General features: G+C 33.2%; 1 protein-coding gene across 2 annotated transcripts in view; it reads right to left on the bottom strand.

The window, feature by feature from the left end:
• Nucleotides 1-2,093: 2,093 nt before the first annotated feature.
• Nucleotides 2,094-18,170, bottom strand: part of LOC149803498 (uncharacterized) — a 28,083-nt gene continuing 12,006 nt past the window's right edge. Inside the window, exons 6-10 of one of the 2 annotated variants that reach the window (XM_089953228.1) lie at nucleotides 16,102-16,122; nucleotides 8,928-9,028; nucleotides 7,228-7,330; nucleotides 6,406-6,436; nucleotides 2,094-4,691 (exon numbers count right to left, since the gene is read on the bottom strand). In XM_089953228.1, coding sequence (XP_089809354.1) covers nucleotides 4,362-4,691; nucleotides 6,406-6,436; nucleotides 7,228-7,330; nucleotides 8,928-9,028; nucleotides 16,102-16,122 — 586 coding nt within the window. In that variant the 3' untranslated portion in view covers nucleotides 2,094-4,361. The remainder of the gene's footprint in view (nucleotides 4,692-6,405; nucleotides 6,437-7,227; nucleotides 7,331-8,927; nucleotides 9,029-16,101; nucleotides 16,123-18,170) is intronic. The other variant, XM_089953229.1, reaches the window with a different exon arrangement.

Genomic DNA, 18,170 nt, shown 5'->3' with positions numbered 1-18,170 from the left:
GGATATGAACAGTTACCAAGTTGTTAATTAGGGCCAATTGCCCAGGGACTCTGAGAAATCCAGGGGATAATGCGTGTTGTATAAACGACAGATCGTGTTTGTGCCAAGATTCTGATCCGATCTGTATAATTTTGAAGGAAGATAAATCGCTTCAGTATTAATGTAGCAACTGTGTGCTCAAAGCTTTTCTTTCCCCTCAACAGTTTCATTACATGTGAATTTGCTTTCACATACCAACATTTGTCAACCACGCAGGTGAGTGATGTCAGGCCCATTTGAATCTCATTTATGAGAGGAATCACTGAGGATTTGAAATGGACTGAGATAATGTAGTATTTTTGATTTAAACAAACCTGGATATTGCAATCCGATCACAGAAATGAGGTGATAACTGTTAGAAATTTCTATAGAGATTGGATTTGTTTACAGATGAAATATAGTAAATAATTAAAACACTTTCTGCCCAATCCTGTTAGGTACTGTTAGGCCAGTATTATTAGGTAATCTTTGACTCCAGAATAAAACTAATAAACATCTAAAGATTTGGATAAACTCCAGGTATATTGAAACATTTGAATTGTAGTAGTGTTTAAGTTTTGGAAAAATATTTAGTTTTATATAGCTTAGTGCTCATGTGATAAAAAAAATCCCCAAAATTATAGGTTGGTTTGCATTTTCTTGCACTAATTTTACTTGAATATTTGCAAGTATGGGTAATTAAAGAGATATGTATGGGAAAGGTACCATCACTAATTGTCCATAAAGTAATAGCTAAATGAATATAAAAATATATACCAGGTCAGACCTCTTAACCCATGGGATAGGCTATGAAATCCACTCAGACTGCTGCCATGCACCACAAGAATATGTAACATAGTAAGTTTCATGATTGTACAAGGAAACTGACATATACAAAAAGTATGTACATTGTCATTGGTTCATGACCAACTTTTGATTTGTGATATAGTACTCCTTAGAATGCATATACATATTGTTTCATAATGGTACAAGCAACAGTGTTGCAGAAACTGACCTAAACATAAGTGCACATGATCACTGGAGTCAGAAAAGTACATCACAGTGACCTATTTCTGTATATATTGGTTTAGTAATGCTCAATGCTTGTACTTTTAGCACCATGCCTATACAAAAAAAGGAAGGCTAGTGTCATCTACATTTTAGTGGCTTGAGTTAGATTTTGCACTTTGTTCAAGACCACATGGGGCCCTGAGTGGCCGAGTGGTCTAAAGCGCTCACCGTTATGGATCACTGCCATCTCACCTCTGTCTGCGTGAGTTTGAGTCTCAGGCTCGGCTAACGTGGGTACGTGAGAAAGCCTGCCAGTAGCTTCTCGTGGGTCGGTGGTTCTTTCCGGGGCTTTCCAGGGTTCTTCCTCCACCAATTATACTGGCCGCCATGTGTAGCCTATCTTGTGCTGAAAAATGGCGTTAAACCATACAACAACAAAATCAAGACCACATTCATATCTGCATGCTATGTACATACCATCCTATCTAGGAATTGTAAAATTTTGTGAGGAAATGCATCTTGATAAGCACAACTCTCACTGCAGAAGTAAGTCATCATGGCCCATATTTTGTGCTTTGGGTTAAAAAAAATTTGTTTGATCTTCATTTTTCATGCACTGTTCATGCATGAATTGTGAATTTAATAATGATATGGATCTCATTTTGACAGGAATTTTGTTACATTTTTGCTTTTATCTCATTATCACACAAGATTTTGTCCTGCCAAATACATGTTATCCTACCTTAAATCGCAAAGCTTGGTTAGTGGATGTATCTGATAGGTATTAACCCCTTATTGCATAAGAGGTCTTTGTGACCTATATTTCATCCACCAGTGATTTTTTAAATTAAGAAAATTACAATTCATTTATTAGCTACTATTAATGTTAGAATCATTAAAATTTAAAGTTGTATATCTTGGTAGTATTAGACGCTCACAACCAAAAAAGGTCACTGCCACCTTTATTTTATGCACTACTAACACTGCTGAAGTATTTGTGTTCTCGTCATTATCACAAAATGAAGCCGGGTTGGGACTGGATTAGTGAAGACACCCAAAGCAACTGTGTTAATAAGATGTTTATTTATAAACACAAATTAAATATTAACAAATCTGACACCATTATAACAAAAAAGATAAGGAAAATGATAAAGTTCCTAACATGGAACTATCAACAACAAGTAACTCAATGAGAAAACTCAAACATGAATTTAATGAATGGAATTTCAAACAAACGTGAATTAAGTCCTATAATCGATCAACAAAATAAAAGTATATGATCTACACCCCAATATAAACAAGGTCTTATTAAACACCAAGGGATATAGGGATATGTATAAATTTATGAATCTTTCGCTCATATAACGATATTGAAATAGGAATGCATGTAATTATGAATTTGTCATTCATATAGCGATATTGAAATGGGAATGCATGTAAATTTGCTCAGATAGCATTAGTGAAAATAACAACATGGAACATATAATATATATAACTATCATGGCTTCCATTTGACATCCAAGATGTTTCTCCGGTTCCACTCACTCTAGTCAATGGTCAGAGAAGTGCCAATGCATGGTCTGCCCCTCTCAGTCTGTTGAAGGATCCCTCGAGAGCACTCATATTTAACACAGATGGTTGCAAAGCCTTGGTCCCTCGCATAGAGAACACCAGTACACTCCTCCAAGCCAACGTCACCAGACTCAGCATACACGTCATAAGAAACCACAGAGTTCTGTGACTCCACATCAAACCATGTATAAGGCAGCTCTACAGCTGGAGATTTGCTCCCATAAAGAGGTAAGCTTCCTGACAAGACTCGTCATAATGTAATTCGTTTATAGAGAATTTGCTCTATATGTATACTAGCTGTGACAGATATGCGCAGCTAGGTACTTAGGATTTTACTGCAGGCAATTTGCACATGCAGCATGGGTTGAGTTTTGCTCAGTATTTCGAAATAACCTGAGCCGAAAAAATATACCTCAGGTGACGCTGTATGCGGCAACGAAACCTGAGTACATTTTTGATCACATATACATATTGATATAACTCTTACACAATTCCTTGACAGTCATGACCACACAGAATTTTTCCATGCTACCTATATCTTGGGGGTACACATAATTCTGTTTATGACTAGTGATGTTTGAAGTAGGAATATATATGTTTATTTAATTGTCAACTGAGATATGTAACCTTGAACAGGTTAAATGTGTATAGTACATGTGAATGGGTATGGAAATTGGGACTCCAAGCAGTTCATGTGATGTCACTGCAGTTGTGGCTAATTAAGGTACTTATTGATGCATGAACTATGCCTCTAATAGTGATCATATTGGCTATCACTCCAAGGCCTGTGATTATCACTCAGTAAAACATGACTTCTAGGAGTGGACAGTGATAAAAGCTTTTAAAGTAGTATTTAAGAATGACATTTTACAAAATTAAATCAAGTTTTTTATCAACTTGTCTCTGATATTATATAAAATGCTGTTTTTTCTTCATAGTTTTATATTGTATACTCTGTCAGAGTGACCAACATTTCATTATCAAGATCATTTTAGTCTTAATTTATTTTTTCATTAATAAATCATGTTTGGAGTGTTCATAAGGTATGACTGTTTCATAGGAGAACTATGGTAAATACATCTAATAGCATTCAGTTTGCATTTGTATTGATTTCTTGGAAGCTTCTAGCTTCCAGCATAGGTCTGTGTTACTATAATTTGACCAGGTGGCAAAATGTTACCAAATTTTGGTCAATATTTATCTATGAACATATTGTTTAATAATAATTCTCACCCTGTACTTTTCATCATATGGCCAATGCAATCCTGCCCCTGTCCATAATTGTCACTAGCTTTGCAAAATGAGAAAAGTAAATCCTGCATAAACAGTAATTAATTACAGCACTAGCAGTACTATCTGCTAACTAATTAGTTAAAGATTTTAAATACACATACCTTTGTTTTAAATATTCATAAATGCATGCCTATATATAACAAACTATATGCAACTAACACATAAAAACAAACTAAATATGATTTGGCAATTTGAAAAACTTCATTTTCACATAATACTGTCATCATCTATCACATAAATTATGTTTATTCACGCTACTAAACTGTGATATAACAATGAATCATTTGATTGTTGCTAATTCATAATATTTCTTTTGCACTCTTCCTTCATATGCTTTACTTGTGTCCCATCAACCTGCAAACGCATAACTGAAAAATTGGTTGAGAATTAGTCTTTGCAGACTTTGGTTTCTTGGCAGATTTGAACATTTTTTAATCCAGAGTTAGTCCTCTCCTGCCCTTTAATTCTTATCTTATGTCCAGTGAAGCACTAGCAGGTCTTCTTTTGGGGTTGACAACTAGGCCATCTTCACAAACAGGATCATTGCAAATTTTGCCATGCATTGTGTCTTCACTACTCATTTTGTCTTGTAGTGTTTCTTCCCCACTTTTCTTTCCCTCAGGCTTAGAATCAGATTTACTTTTAGCCATATGTCCTCTGTTATTGAAATGTTGTCTATCAGTTTCAATACCAGCCTCTTTCTCAAGAATTGCCAGCTCCTTCAAGCAATGTGCATGCCTTTCACGGATTTCACTTAGAATTTCATCATGTTCCTTGTAGAACTTCCTCAGTCCAAACTGAAAGGTATTGATTACAAGTTAATGGTTAATGAAAATAAAAATAAAATAAAATCTTGTACCTCAGATCTTTACAATATAAAGTTTACAACACTGTGTGGTTATGTCTTTATTACACTATAAAGTTTACAACACTGTGTGGTTATGTCTATTACACTATAAAGTTTACAATACTGTGTGGGTCTTTATTACAATATAAAGCTTACAATACTGTGGTTATATCTATTACAATATAAAGTTTACAACAGTGTGGTTATGTTTATTACAATATAAAGTTTACAACACTGTGGTTATGACTATTACAATATAAAGTTTACAACACTGTGGTTATGTCTATTACACTATAAAGTTTACAACACTGGTTATGTCTATTACAATATAAAGTTTACAACACTGATTATGTCTTTATTACAATATAAAGTTTACGGTGTGGTTATGTCTATTACAATATAAAGTTTACAACAATGGTTATGTCTATTACAATATAAAGTTTACGACATTGTCGTTATGTCTTTATTACAATATAAAGTTAACAACACTGTGTGGTTATGTCTTTATTGCAACATAAAGTTTACAATACTGTATGGTTATGTCTATTTACAATATAAAGTTTACAACACTGTGTGGTTATGTCTTTATTACAATATAAAGTTTACAATACTGTGTGGTTATGTCTTTATTACACTATAAAATTTACAGTACAGTGTGGCCCCGATATACCGTGCCCTGCGATAAGTGAATTCGAATATAATGTGGTTGTGGTGTGACTCATGGAATTTCATATATTCATCCACATATGAAACAATTTTTTTCAAAGTATGTGAAATAGTGTATAAAAAACGTATTATCTTTTTGGGGAAAAGATTGTGTATGAATTCTAATATAATATGACCGTGGCATGGTTCCTGAAATTTTAAATACATGTACATGTATTTTTCTCATACCCAGACAAATATTTTTTTAACAAGAACGAGAATAAGTGTGTAAAATATTTATTATCATTTGAGGGAAGAGTTCATGTATGAATTTGAATGTAATACGATCGTAGTGTGGCTTCTGAAATTAAACAATTTCACCAGGTTCTTGAAGTGTTATGCCAAAATAAACATTATCAGAAATGTTACTTATTACTGATCCATGAGTAAAGCCAGTGAGTCATCTTTGTGGTTGTCTTCAATTCATTCTGTATACAATCGCTGCTCAAACAATAGCTGACATGTGTTTCTTCTTTAACTGCATACACAAGCAAGCAGTAGACAATGTGTTGATTGATAAAAGATTCTCACAATTTAATAAACATCAAAAACCACAAGTTGCCAACATGTTTGCTGGGCTTGGCAGTGTTATTAGACACAATCAGTTGACCAGTAAATAATGTCCACTTTATTAACTGGAAATTGAAAGGGTATGAAATTATACATGTGTTCAGCTTAAAAATCTTTATAAAAGTATTTTTCACATGTTTCTTTCAATATTCACAAAATCTGAAGTAAAAGTTATATGCACACTGAAAGCATGTGTTGTTTGTTAGTTATTCTTGCTGTAGTCATTCAAATGAATAGGCGTACAAGTGTTAATTATTGGAAAGTTACAATGGATAAAGGTACATGGAAACACATATAATAAAATTTTAGCAGTAAGAAATTTATACAGACACCATTCATAGACCCTGGAACCTCATGAACCATACATAAACTGTCCTGTCAAAACTTACTGTATCTACAGGTTCTTTTGGATGAAGCAAACTGAAATTGAAGAGAAAAGAATATGTGGCACACATGTAATTCTACCATTAAAAATTATGTCAGTTATAGAAAAAATATTCAGTGCAATCTGCATCAACCGTTAAAAATAACTGTCTTATATAGAAAAAATATTCAGTGAAATCCGCATTGCACAAATGATGCAAGTACATGTGTGTATGATAAAGTTGGATTTATATTATTAATAACATTCCACTTCCTATCTTGTACTAGAAAATTTTGGCTCCAATTTTGGAATGCAACACAATCTAGCCATGAGAGTACCTACTTCTTTTGTAGGTCATAAAAGTAATTTTAAATAAGAATTGTAAACCACAACATTTTTATTAGCATAAATTGTATTTGGAAATATAGCAAGAATATTATATTATCAAGGATACTAATCATGCTAAGGTATGTTATCTCTATCAAGGGACTTTTAAAAATTACTGTATATCCTCATTTATAAGTCAAGGCAAACTGCAAACAACAAAAACATCCTGATCTGCCGTAGTATAATGCACATGCAGATCAGGGTCTATGTTGTTTGTTCTACTAATTATCCCTAACAAACTGCACAGACCAGATCGGACAGCACATTATGCAACAGCAGATCTTGGTCTGTGCAGTTTGCATTTGGAATCGTGAGTATACACAGTATATTTTTCACATATGTGTTAAACAGAATTTAACAGTATTATCAATCTTGACCAGACCAGACTTAAAATAATATGATTTATATTAAAACCCGGTAAAAAAATTCCTTTCAGCAATAATATTATTCTATAACTTACTCTTGTGGACACATCTCAAATGCCAAAACCAGATCATTCTGCAGTTTAGTAATCTCTGCTTGATATCTGACTATCATGCAGTCACTGTCTGCAGTACCCAGACCTGGTACAGAAAAACAAATATACAATTTTACTTTCAAATTTTATTTACTGTATTTTTTGTAATTTTTGCAAAGCTATTTATATTTAAAACTCTGTCTTCAATTTTTTTATTTAAAAATTTGTCTGTAATGTTCTGTACACTTTTTGTATAAGAAATTATTTTTTAATGATTATTATTCTGCTTAAATATTTTAATGCTTAAAAAATAGAATACAACGTACAATTAAATCACTGAGGGTATGAAAAATTAAAAACAAGACATTATTTCATCTCAAATGTTCAGAAATCTTAATCAAGTACTCCAATTAGCTCTTATTGCATCCCACTGTAGTCACCAAGATCATTCAAATTATTTCTCTGATTTTTTCATGGAGATTTGCTGACCAGTGAATAGTGTCAGTTACATGAACAGAAAGCAGCATTAAAGTCTAAACAGAAAACAAAATGTTCATATAGTACAGCAACATGGCTTTCCATTTAAATGCAGCTATTTCTAGAAAATGCTGATTCATTATATGTTCTATCCATCTGAACATATAATACAAAAATAGATTTCATCATTAATTTATAAACAAGAGTCCCTTGAAGAGAATGATGCTCTACTGGGTGAAAGGAAATTCTTCCTTTTAACTTTTTAGTGTTCACACCATCTCTGATAGTCTGTAGCAATAAAATTTGCAAATTAGCTGCTGTGGGACTATTTTCATTTAGGACAAAGCAGACCTCATTAGAAGTCTTTTGGTGAAAACCTCATGTCAAATGATCATCAATTCAGGAGAGTAGTAAGAACTAGTATTTTAAGACAATCATCATGGCAGCCATATTAGATTTACATTTGGCACCATTTTCATTTAGGGCCAACTAGATATCATAAGAAGTCTATTGGTGAACACTCCATGTTGTTATATCCATCTGTTTGGACAGAACTAGAGATATAACAATGTTTTCAAGATACAACTTTCCATTCAGCAGCATGAACAATATTTACAAGAAGGCTTTAGAGGTGGACATACTGGACCTCAATTCAGCATCATTTTCATCTGGATATCATAAGAAGTCTTCTGCTGAAACCCCCTACATCATTATGACTTTCTATTCAAGTAGAGTTTTGATAGCAAGATATTTAAGATGGCTGCCATGGTGGCCATATTGGTGTTAGTTTGGCATCATTCTATTTAAAACCAGCTAGACATCATACAAAATCTTTCACTAAAAATCCTATGATGATTTAACCATCCATTCAGGAGGAACAGCAATAACAAGATTTTCAAGACTGCTGTTGTGGTGGCCATATTGGGCATCAGATAGGATCCATTGTCATTTAGGACCAACTAGACATCATAAGAAGTCTTTTTGTGAAAATCTTACATGTATGTTGATATGACCATCCATTCAGGAGGAGTAGCAATAACAAGTCTTTTAGTAAAAATCCTAAATATGAAAAAATAATTTAGCAAAAGTAAAAAGCAACAGCCTAAAATAACATCAAAAACTGTATATAACAGTCAGGAGCAGGGAGTTGTGGGATGTGTTTCGAGCATTAACACTTGCTTAAAACATCGTTTCACCTAGTTCAGATGCATGATACTTATATCTACCTCTCATAAGGTTCTCTAGATCCTGTATCTCCTTGCGTACTGTTTCCAGTTTTCGTTGACCGCCACCAGAAGCGTCAGTCTGATACTGTGAGGCACATTGGCTGGGAAAAGATAGAATTTGGTCATACAGAATTAAAAGATGTAGTTGTCAAACTGTAGTATGGACCCTATACTTATATCTCCCTCATTTTTACACTTTTCACTATAACATGATTCTGGATATTCTCACAAACCTCCAAACCAACTTCATTCTAACCAGGCATAGCATTCTGGCATAATGGCATTTCATGCTTGTATAAACAGTGCCAATTTGCCATTAAATATCTTCTAACAATCTGCAAAAAAGCCTATCAATTTTTGTACCCAATGGTGCCACTCCACCATCAAATGATGTCAAGCCACCATTAAATGATGCCAGTCAACCATCAAATGATGCCAATCAACCATCAAATTATGCCAATCCACCATCAAATTATGACAATCCACCATCAGATGATGCCAATGCACCATTAAATGATGACAATGCACCATTAAATGATACTAATCAACCATTAAATGATACTAATCAATAGGGCATAACCGATTAGCATTTTTCTACTGATTTCCGATTCTGGATTTTGGGCATGAAATTTTTCCGATTCCGGATATGATTCAATTAATCGGAAATGCTAAATTAAAAGGTTTTTCAAATTAACTTTTTAAACCGTGTTACACACGTTTTGCATATCACACCGATGTCACAAGGGGAAGGATATGGCAGGACTATAGCAAAATGCAACGAAGTTCAAAGCCACAGTGCCGACTCATTCTTTGTTCAACAATTAGTTGATCTTGCCGCCAGGCTTTAATTTTCCCGCCTTAATCATTTATGTCGGCAAGCAGCCAGTTCCATCCTGTACTTTATTCAACAATTAGTTGATCTTGCCGCCATGCTTTAATGTCGCGGTCAAATAAAAATAAAACAGGCTTTTGTTTGGTCCTATAAAGTTGGCCTCTTGCGGCGACTTAAATAAAAGCAATGAAATCTGATCGATTCTTGCATTTTCCAAAGTGATCGGTGATTGAAACAAGTTTATTGTGCTGTGAAAGTTTCCTTATTAACTTTATTTATATTTACGATTGTAAGAATCATTTTCTTTTAATACCTCATTAGCATGTGTCAATGTATTCCATATTATGCCTTCATTATTGAGGATGTTGACATAAACGGGTAGGACTGTATTATATATTTTAATAAATTTAAATCTTTCGGTCTAACTCAAGTATTATCATTTCACCCCGTTGTGTTGACCATATTGGACTTTTCTGACTTCTTATTTAACTTTATTAATGCACTATCGAATGACACGCAGTGTTAGACACGGTGCTATAGAAATTCAACTTTATTATTTTTATTATCTGAATCGGTCGTTCCTGCCTTGTCCGACTCCGATTAATCGGAAGTTCATACTATCCGGTGGAATCCGATTTCCGGATCAAAAGTCGGTTATGCCCTACTAATCAACCACTAAATGATACTAATCAACCATTAAATGATGACAATCAACCATTAAATGATACTAATCAACCATTAAATGATACTAATCAACCATTAAATGATGTTAATCAACCATCAAATGATGCCAATCAACCATTAAATGATGCCAATTGACCTTTAAATGTAGATACCATGACTTAAAATATAAAAAATCTGAATTATTTCTTGAAGAAAATCTCCTGAAAAGGATTTGATAAAATTTGACACAAAGTATCTGACAGTAAGACCTTTCAAATTTGTATTAAAAAAAAATGTTATCTGCCATTATATGTAGCCACTGTTACTAAAAACAGAAAAATGTTTACATGACTTGTACAAAACTAATGAATAAATTCAAGAAAAATTCGACAGAAAGCATCCTGGAATGAAAACCTTTCATAATAGTATTTATATAGATGATGCTGATCCATCAAATATAGCTGCCATTAATAAATATTAAAATAATAAAACATTTAAACACTTAAAGATTTAAAAGTAGAAAACATGTAACATATATATTCACTTTTAAGTCAAGTCCAAGACCCAGATCTGCCTTTGCATAATGTGCTAACAGATCTGGGTCTGTCCAGCTTTTTAGGAGTAATCAGTGGAACAAACAACAAATACACTATTCTTCAGGCACAGTATGCTATAATGGCAGATCAGGATCTTTGTTGTCTGCAGTATAAGTTGACTTATAAGCAAGTATATCGTGTACAAAACTTTATCTAAAACAAATGCTGAACAGAATTCTAAACAAACTCTGACACAAAGTGCCAGTGGCCTTTCAGTATTGTACAGATGATGCTTGTGTGCCATCAAGTATGGCTGAAGACGCAAAACTAGAGATTCAAGAAAATCTCAACAGGAAGTATTCTACTGACCCAGATTTCTTGGTCAACTGCTCTTGCATTTGGTTACTAGGCAGATGTCAAGCAGGTGAGCAAACTCAGGCCCACCTTGGCCTTTTGTTTAAGGATTTTCTTGAGATGTGGATGGACCAAAGAAACGTTTTTTTTATAGATTTGTATGGATTTAAAAAAACAAATGAAAGTTTAAATACGATATCTGTATTTTGATATGTGTAATTATTTGATCAGCTATGTGACAATTCTTAACTTTATTTGTATTACTGTAGTTATTTCCTATGCTGGTTTTGTGTTTTCTTAATATGTGCCTTCCTCCTCACCTGTCTCCATAAACATACATTTTATAGAGTTTATAATCTTTTGTGTTATACAGCAGTTCACTCTATAACACTGTTGGCAATTATGTACCACATTAAAATTACTATAATGAGAGAGGTAATTATGGACCACATTAAAAGCACTATAGTGAGGGAGGTAATTATGGACCACATTGAAAGTACTATGATGAGAAAGGTAATTATGGACCACAGTGAAAGTACTATAATGAGAGAGGTAATTGTGAACCACATTGACAGTACTATAAACAGACAGGTAATTATGGACCACATTGAAAGTACTATAATGAGAGGTAATTATGGACCACATTGAAAGTACTGTAATGAGAGAGGTAATTATGGACCACATTGAAAGTATTATAATGAGGAAGACAATTATGGACTGCATTTAGAGTAATATAGTGAGGAAGAACTATAATTTTCTTGATAAGAGGTGACACATGATTATTAAATATATGTTGGTAATTTTATTGCTAGCAGAAAAATGTGAAAAATCTGCATATTTTGCAATATTAATAAATAAAAATATAAATCATTAAATAAACAATAGCACACAATAATTCCTTTTGTGAAACTATGAATTCTCTTGTTTTATTCCTGGAGGTCTAATTTTTGTGAATTTTGAGGATGCTGTTAAATACCTCATAAGCAAATATCCTTCAGTGGGGAAAAGAGGACCCCTTCCATTATGAGCTAAACAATCACACATTTAAATACCCCATTTACAAATATCCTTCAGTGAGGAACAGAGGATTCCTTCCTTAATGAGATACACAACCATGACATGACTTTGATCATAAAAATGCAATTTGGTAAACCAATAAAATTGATACCCATGCAAAAAATGAATCACATGCATACAAAAACACTTCCACAATGCATTAAAAAAATTGTATTAACTCCATTAACAGCATAAAAATTGTAGCACTATTTAATAACAGCACCAGAGAATTTGACAATTTATTCATTAGCTGTACTATAAATTCTAATAATTAATGCTGAATGCTCTTTACAGCACTGCTTTAGAATGTGTGTGTGTGTGTGTGTGTGTGTGTGTGTGTCTAATTTATGCATTTTTGATTTACATCTCACATTCACACAAATTAATATTAGCACCGAAGCAGAAAAAGTACACACTGAGATGTGCATCATTTGCATATAATATATTAAAAAAATACTTCCCATGCAGAAAGTGAAATTTTGACTCAAAAGACTTCTTCATTACCCCAAGTGCAAACTAGCCAGAAAGATTTTCCAAGTCTATTATGTAGAAATATTATCATGCAGATACTATTGTTCTTTCTGTCACAGTGATATAGACCTTTGATCTTTTGACCCAAAAATGATATAGGCTTATTCCTTACTCTAAATGCCTTCCATCCACGATGTTTGACTACTGAACCCATAGTTGAAAGGGTTTTTCCCTACCCCAATTGCAAACTATTGACAATTTTTTGGTAACTGCATGTGATAGCTGGATTAACTGAGTAGAAAGCATATTAATTCATTCATTCATAGTGACCTAGACTATTGATCATTGCAACCCCAAAATAATAAGGTTCTTCCATACTCCAAGTGCAGGTCATCCATGAAGTTTGATAACTGTAGAAAGTGAGAACTTGGGTTATTGTCAGGAAACCAAAGTAAAACATGGATGATAAACATCATAACTTAATATACAATATCTTATGTGGGTATATAAAAAGTGTAAAAAATTCCAGACAATAAACTGGTAGTACATACAAGTGTCATAAATATAAACTATATTAGTTGCATTTTGTTCTCATATTTTGTCATGTGTAATTTAGTTCTCATATTTTATCATGTGCATTGCAAAATGGGAAGGATGATAACTTTGTTGAAGCTGGAAAGTCCATAAAGTCATTTCTCAGAGTTCTGGAGTCAGCATGAAACAACAACAAAACAACAAAAATAATAATAATAATAAAAATAATAATAATAATAAACTAATTACCTTTCTTTGAGCACCAACTTTGCAAAAACTGATTTCTTTGCAGTGAAAGTAAATACTGACCTTAAATGGTTAAGTGTTGGTCAGAGCAAAGCAAAATTATAATTTACTTGATAGAAAAACTAAGTGTATTAATTGGAAACAAAGACTTCAAAAACTTGGCAATCCCAAACTTTCTCATTTGAAATAGGCAATGTATTGAAAATGGTGAGAAACTTTCAATTATATCTCAGAACTAATAGCAATATATATTAGAATCTTATACTATAATACTCATACAGTCCCAATCATGGATTATGATATATATATAGTCCCAATCATGGGCTCTAATATTATAATTATAGTTATACAGTCCCAATCATGAAATCTTATAATACTTATATAGTCCAAATCATGGGATCTTATAATTATAATACTTATATAGTCCCAATTGTGGGATCTTATATTATAATACTTCTGTAGTCCCACTTATGGGATCTTATATTATAATACTTATATGGTCCCAAACAAGGATTGCTGTTCTTCAGTAGTGGAGAAAATGTACAGAATCACTACAAGACAGGAACTGTAGATCCCTAAAATATGTGGTACATTTAAGTTTATAAGTTTATATACATCCCCTGTTCATTCATCTGATGCCTATTTGCAGAACTTAAAAACGGCAAACAGCTCCCCAAAGGATTGATCTTCACAAGACAGACTTAGTATACAAGTGCCTAAATGGAATTACACCAAAATACATGTATCTCAAAGAACAATTTGCTTCCATGCAGCATCAACTTAAAACAGCTAAAAACGGTAAACTTTGTTCATGTTACCCCAAAAATTAAAACTGAAAATCAAAATAACAATGTCCAGTAATCAGGTGCATTCCTATGGAATTCACTTCCTCCATCCACATGTAAAAACAGCTGAAAATACAAAGAATTCATAAACGAGGTTCTGAAAACATACATGTCCGAAGGAATTGCAATAAATTATCCAGTCATGTGTTATATTCTGTGAAAATAGGTGATGCATGACTAACTTTTTATAAAAACAATAACCAATCTGCTGTGTAAACCATCCTTGTCTTTTGTATATCTAAATTATATTCCTCTATGCTGATTTTTTAAAATGAAAAAATGATGTTGTAAGTTTAACTTTATTTTGATTTATCTTGGTTACCTTTTCACCAAAAAGGTGTCTCATTGGACAATAGTCATTGCATTAACTGAGGTACCCTCAATAAATAATAATAATAATAATTTATGATAATAATAATGTAAAGAACATTCGTCATCCAGACTAGCAATTTTAATCACTGAGATTTAAATTTGGGGAAAAAATGATGGGGATCCATACAAGCAAAGAATCCAGATACAGCACTTTCTCACTGTAAGGTCCTTCATAGTCCCCGTTATTAAGTAAGTATATTGGGCCCCCATGTCGCAGAGTGGTCTAAGGTGCTTGCCTTTTACAGATCACTTGTACAACCCACTTCTATCCACATGGGTCTGAGACTCGGCTTGACCAATGTGGGTGGGTGAAAAAGCTTACTAGTAGCTTGCTATGGGTCTTTGGTTCTTCCCAGGGTTTCCTGGGTTCATCCTTCACCAAATATACTGTCTGGCCATAATTTAATTCAAGCTGACTGAGATAAAAAGCATGCTGAAATCTCCAAAATTACATATCTCATTCTGCTAAAGTTACAAGCAGATGGTTTTAAGATTTACTAAGGATTTACAAATTTACCGTTGTGAACACAGCTAATTTTGATCCATTATAAGTTGACCAAAACTGAAACTTTTTAACATATCATACTGGGAAAATATCTACAAACAGATTTACAAAATACACTACACACTACCTTGACCAATACCAGATAACCAGACTATTCTCTAACTGAAAATTACTTTTATCTGAATACATGTATATAGTGATCTAGACCAGAAAAAATATTCTGGTGATGGTAGTACAGACACTAGCATAAAGCCTGCTTTTGTTTGTTCTATTGATGTATATTACCTTTTTTTGAGACTGAAAGAATTCATCATTATTTCAATTTCCAATCCCAATAAAATCAATGGTAAAATATATCATCTGTAATCCAATATAGACGCCATTGGTCTTTCTGAAAAGGGGTCTATAGCAGCTTACATTAATACAAATAGATTATCAACATCTTCATGAAAAGAAATATAAAATGAAAGAAGTGTAGGACAGATTTAAGCAAACAGAGTTAATATAACTAAATGGCAATCTCAAAATATTAGCATTACCAAGGTTGAAATCATGGAAATTCTGTATGGAGAGAGAGAGAGATTAATCAGTACTATATCACTTACTAATAAACTACTATAAGACTACTATGAAAGGTTGAGAAGAATATGTGTATAGTGGAAAAAATGTGTAGTGGCGAAAAGAAGATGTGGAAAAGAAGTCAAAAATCTAATTTTAAATATAGGCAGCTTTGGAAAGAGAAGGAATACGAACAAATTACCTTTTCCATTTTTTAAATTTGCTGCAAAATTATTATGAATTAATTAGATATGCAAAGATATAAAATTCTAAAATTTCATTACCATAAAGTAACTGGTGTTCACTCGAGAAAACAATAAGCCATGCAGTTTTGTATGAGTGGTAATCAAGAAAAAATATTATATATGCATTACACTGGTGGGGTCACTTTATGATAAAAGATCTCCAGCTCTTATTTGTGCCTGATCAAGGGAGACATGTTCTTTACCTAGGACAATATTTAAAAACTGAGCTCCAGGAACCAAAACAACAATGGCAACAGTGCAACCTTTGACTCTCAATGACCTGCATAGTTAAAATCATTCAAAAGAATCCAACACCTGTATTTATGCATAACAGTTCTACTATGTCAGTCAACCATAGTTTAATAGCATTTCCTTAACTGATTAGTTAAGATGGATGGAAGGAACAATGTTTGGTTTGATTGGTACAGGATTTTATGTAATATAAATCACTGTGGGTCCAGGTCTATGTCTGGTGTTGTGATATAATAACTGTATCACTACTGAGAGGTCAAAATGTAATATACCATATATACTCACTTATGATCCAACTGCAAAAGGCACATAACCAGATCTGCCATTGTATAATGCACTGGCAGATCTGGGTCTGTGCAGTTTGTCAGGAGTAAGGAGTAGTCAGTAGAACAAACAACATAGACCCTGATCTCCAGGCACATTATACTATGGCAGATTAGGATCTTTGTTGTTTGCAGTTTGACTCAGCTGACAAGTAAGTATATACAGTATATCTCAAGATAAATACAATATGCTAATTTCTTTAATACAAAAATTTTGATTAGACATACTTTTTCACCACAATTCATGACTCTTATCATCAACTGAAAAATTAATTATGATTGAAGTACTGTAGACAGTCACATTATTTTTGATTTTAACTACCTGTAATTTACTTCTGATAAATGGGTTAGTGCTGCCCAAACTCACTTTTTGCTATGAAGTTGCTAAATGCTTCTAGAATTTCAGCAGTGCTTCAATCATGCTTTAGCATGTAAGGAGACACTGTTCTATGTTTTGATTAGTTAAAATTTTTACACAAGCTATGATCCTGAGTCAGCCATTTTGAGCATGACATTACATAGACACAAAACATCTGGAAGAGACTTGACATTTGTACAGAAAATCCACAGACTTTCTCAAATTATTTTCCACTGAAGTCATTTGCAAATTTGTTACACCAAAAACACACCCAGTCTGTGTTAAATTTCCATAATTCAGGTTTACTCTGATTTCCAACTGATTCTTTTCCATATTATTCCACTGAAAACACACTTTGATCAGTTTGGATAATGGTATTAAAGAGTATAATCACAACGACAGGTACTGCATCTGGTATTATAGAGTATAATCACAATGGCAGGCATTGTAACTGCTATTATAGAATATAATCACAATGGCAGGCAATGCATCTGGTATTATAGAGTATAATCACAACGGCAGGCATTGCATCTGGTATTATAGAGTATAATCATAATGACAGGCATTGCATCTGGTATTATAGAGTATAATCACTATGGCAGGCATTGTATCTGGTATTATAGAGTATAATCACTATGGCAGGCATTGTATCTGGTATTATAGAGTATAATCACTATGGCAGGCATTGTATCTGGTATTATAGAGTATAATCATAATGGCAGGCATTGTATCTGGTATTATAGAGTATAATCACAACGGCAGGCATTGCATCTGGTATTATAGAGTATAATCATAATGGCAGGCATTGCATCTGGTATTATAGAGTATAATCACAATGGCAGGCATTGCATCTGGTATTATAGAGTATAATCACAATGGCAGGCATTGCATCTGGTATTATAGAGTATAATCACTATGGCAGGCATTGTATCTGGTATTATAGAGTATAATCACAATGGCAGGCATTGCATCTGGTATTACAGAGTATAATCACTATGGCAGGCATTGTATCTGGTATTGTAGAGTATAATCACAATGGCAGGCATTGTATCTGGTATTACAGAGTATAATTACAATGGCATGCATTGCATCT

Source organism: Sinohyriopsis cumingii, chromosome 3 (assembly GCF_028554795.1).
Source record: "Sinohyriopsis cumingii isolate HCF-2022 chromosome 3, ASM2855479v2, whole genome shotgun sequence".
NCBI lineage: Eukaryota > Metazoa > Mollusca > Bivalvia > Unionida > Unionidae > Sinohyriopsis > Sinohyriopsis cumingii.
The sequence above is the reverse complement of the archived record's forward strand: the minus strand, read 5'-3'. Positions and strand labels throughout refer to the sequence as shown.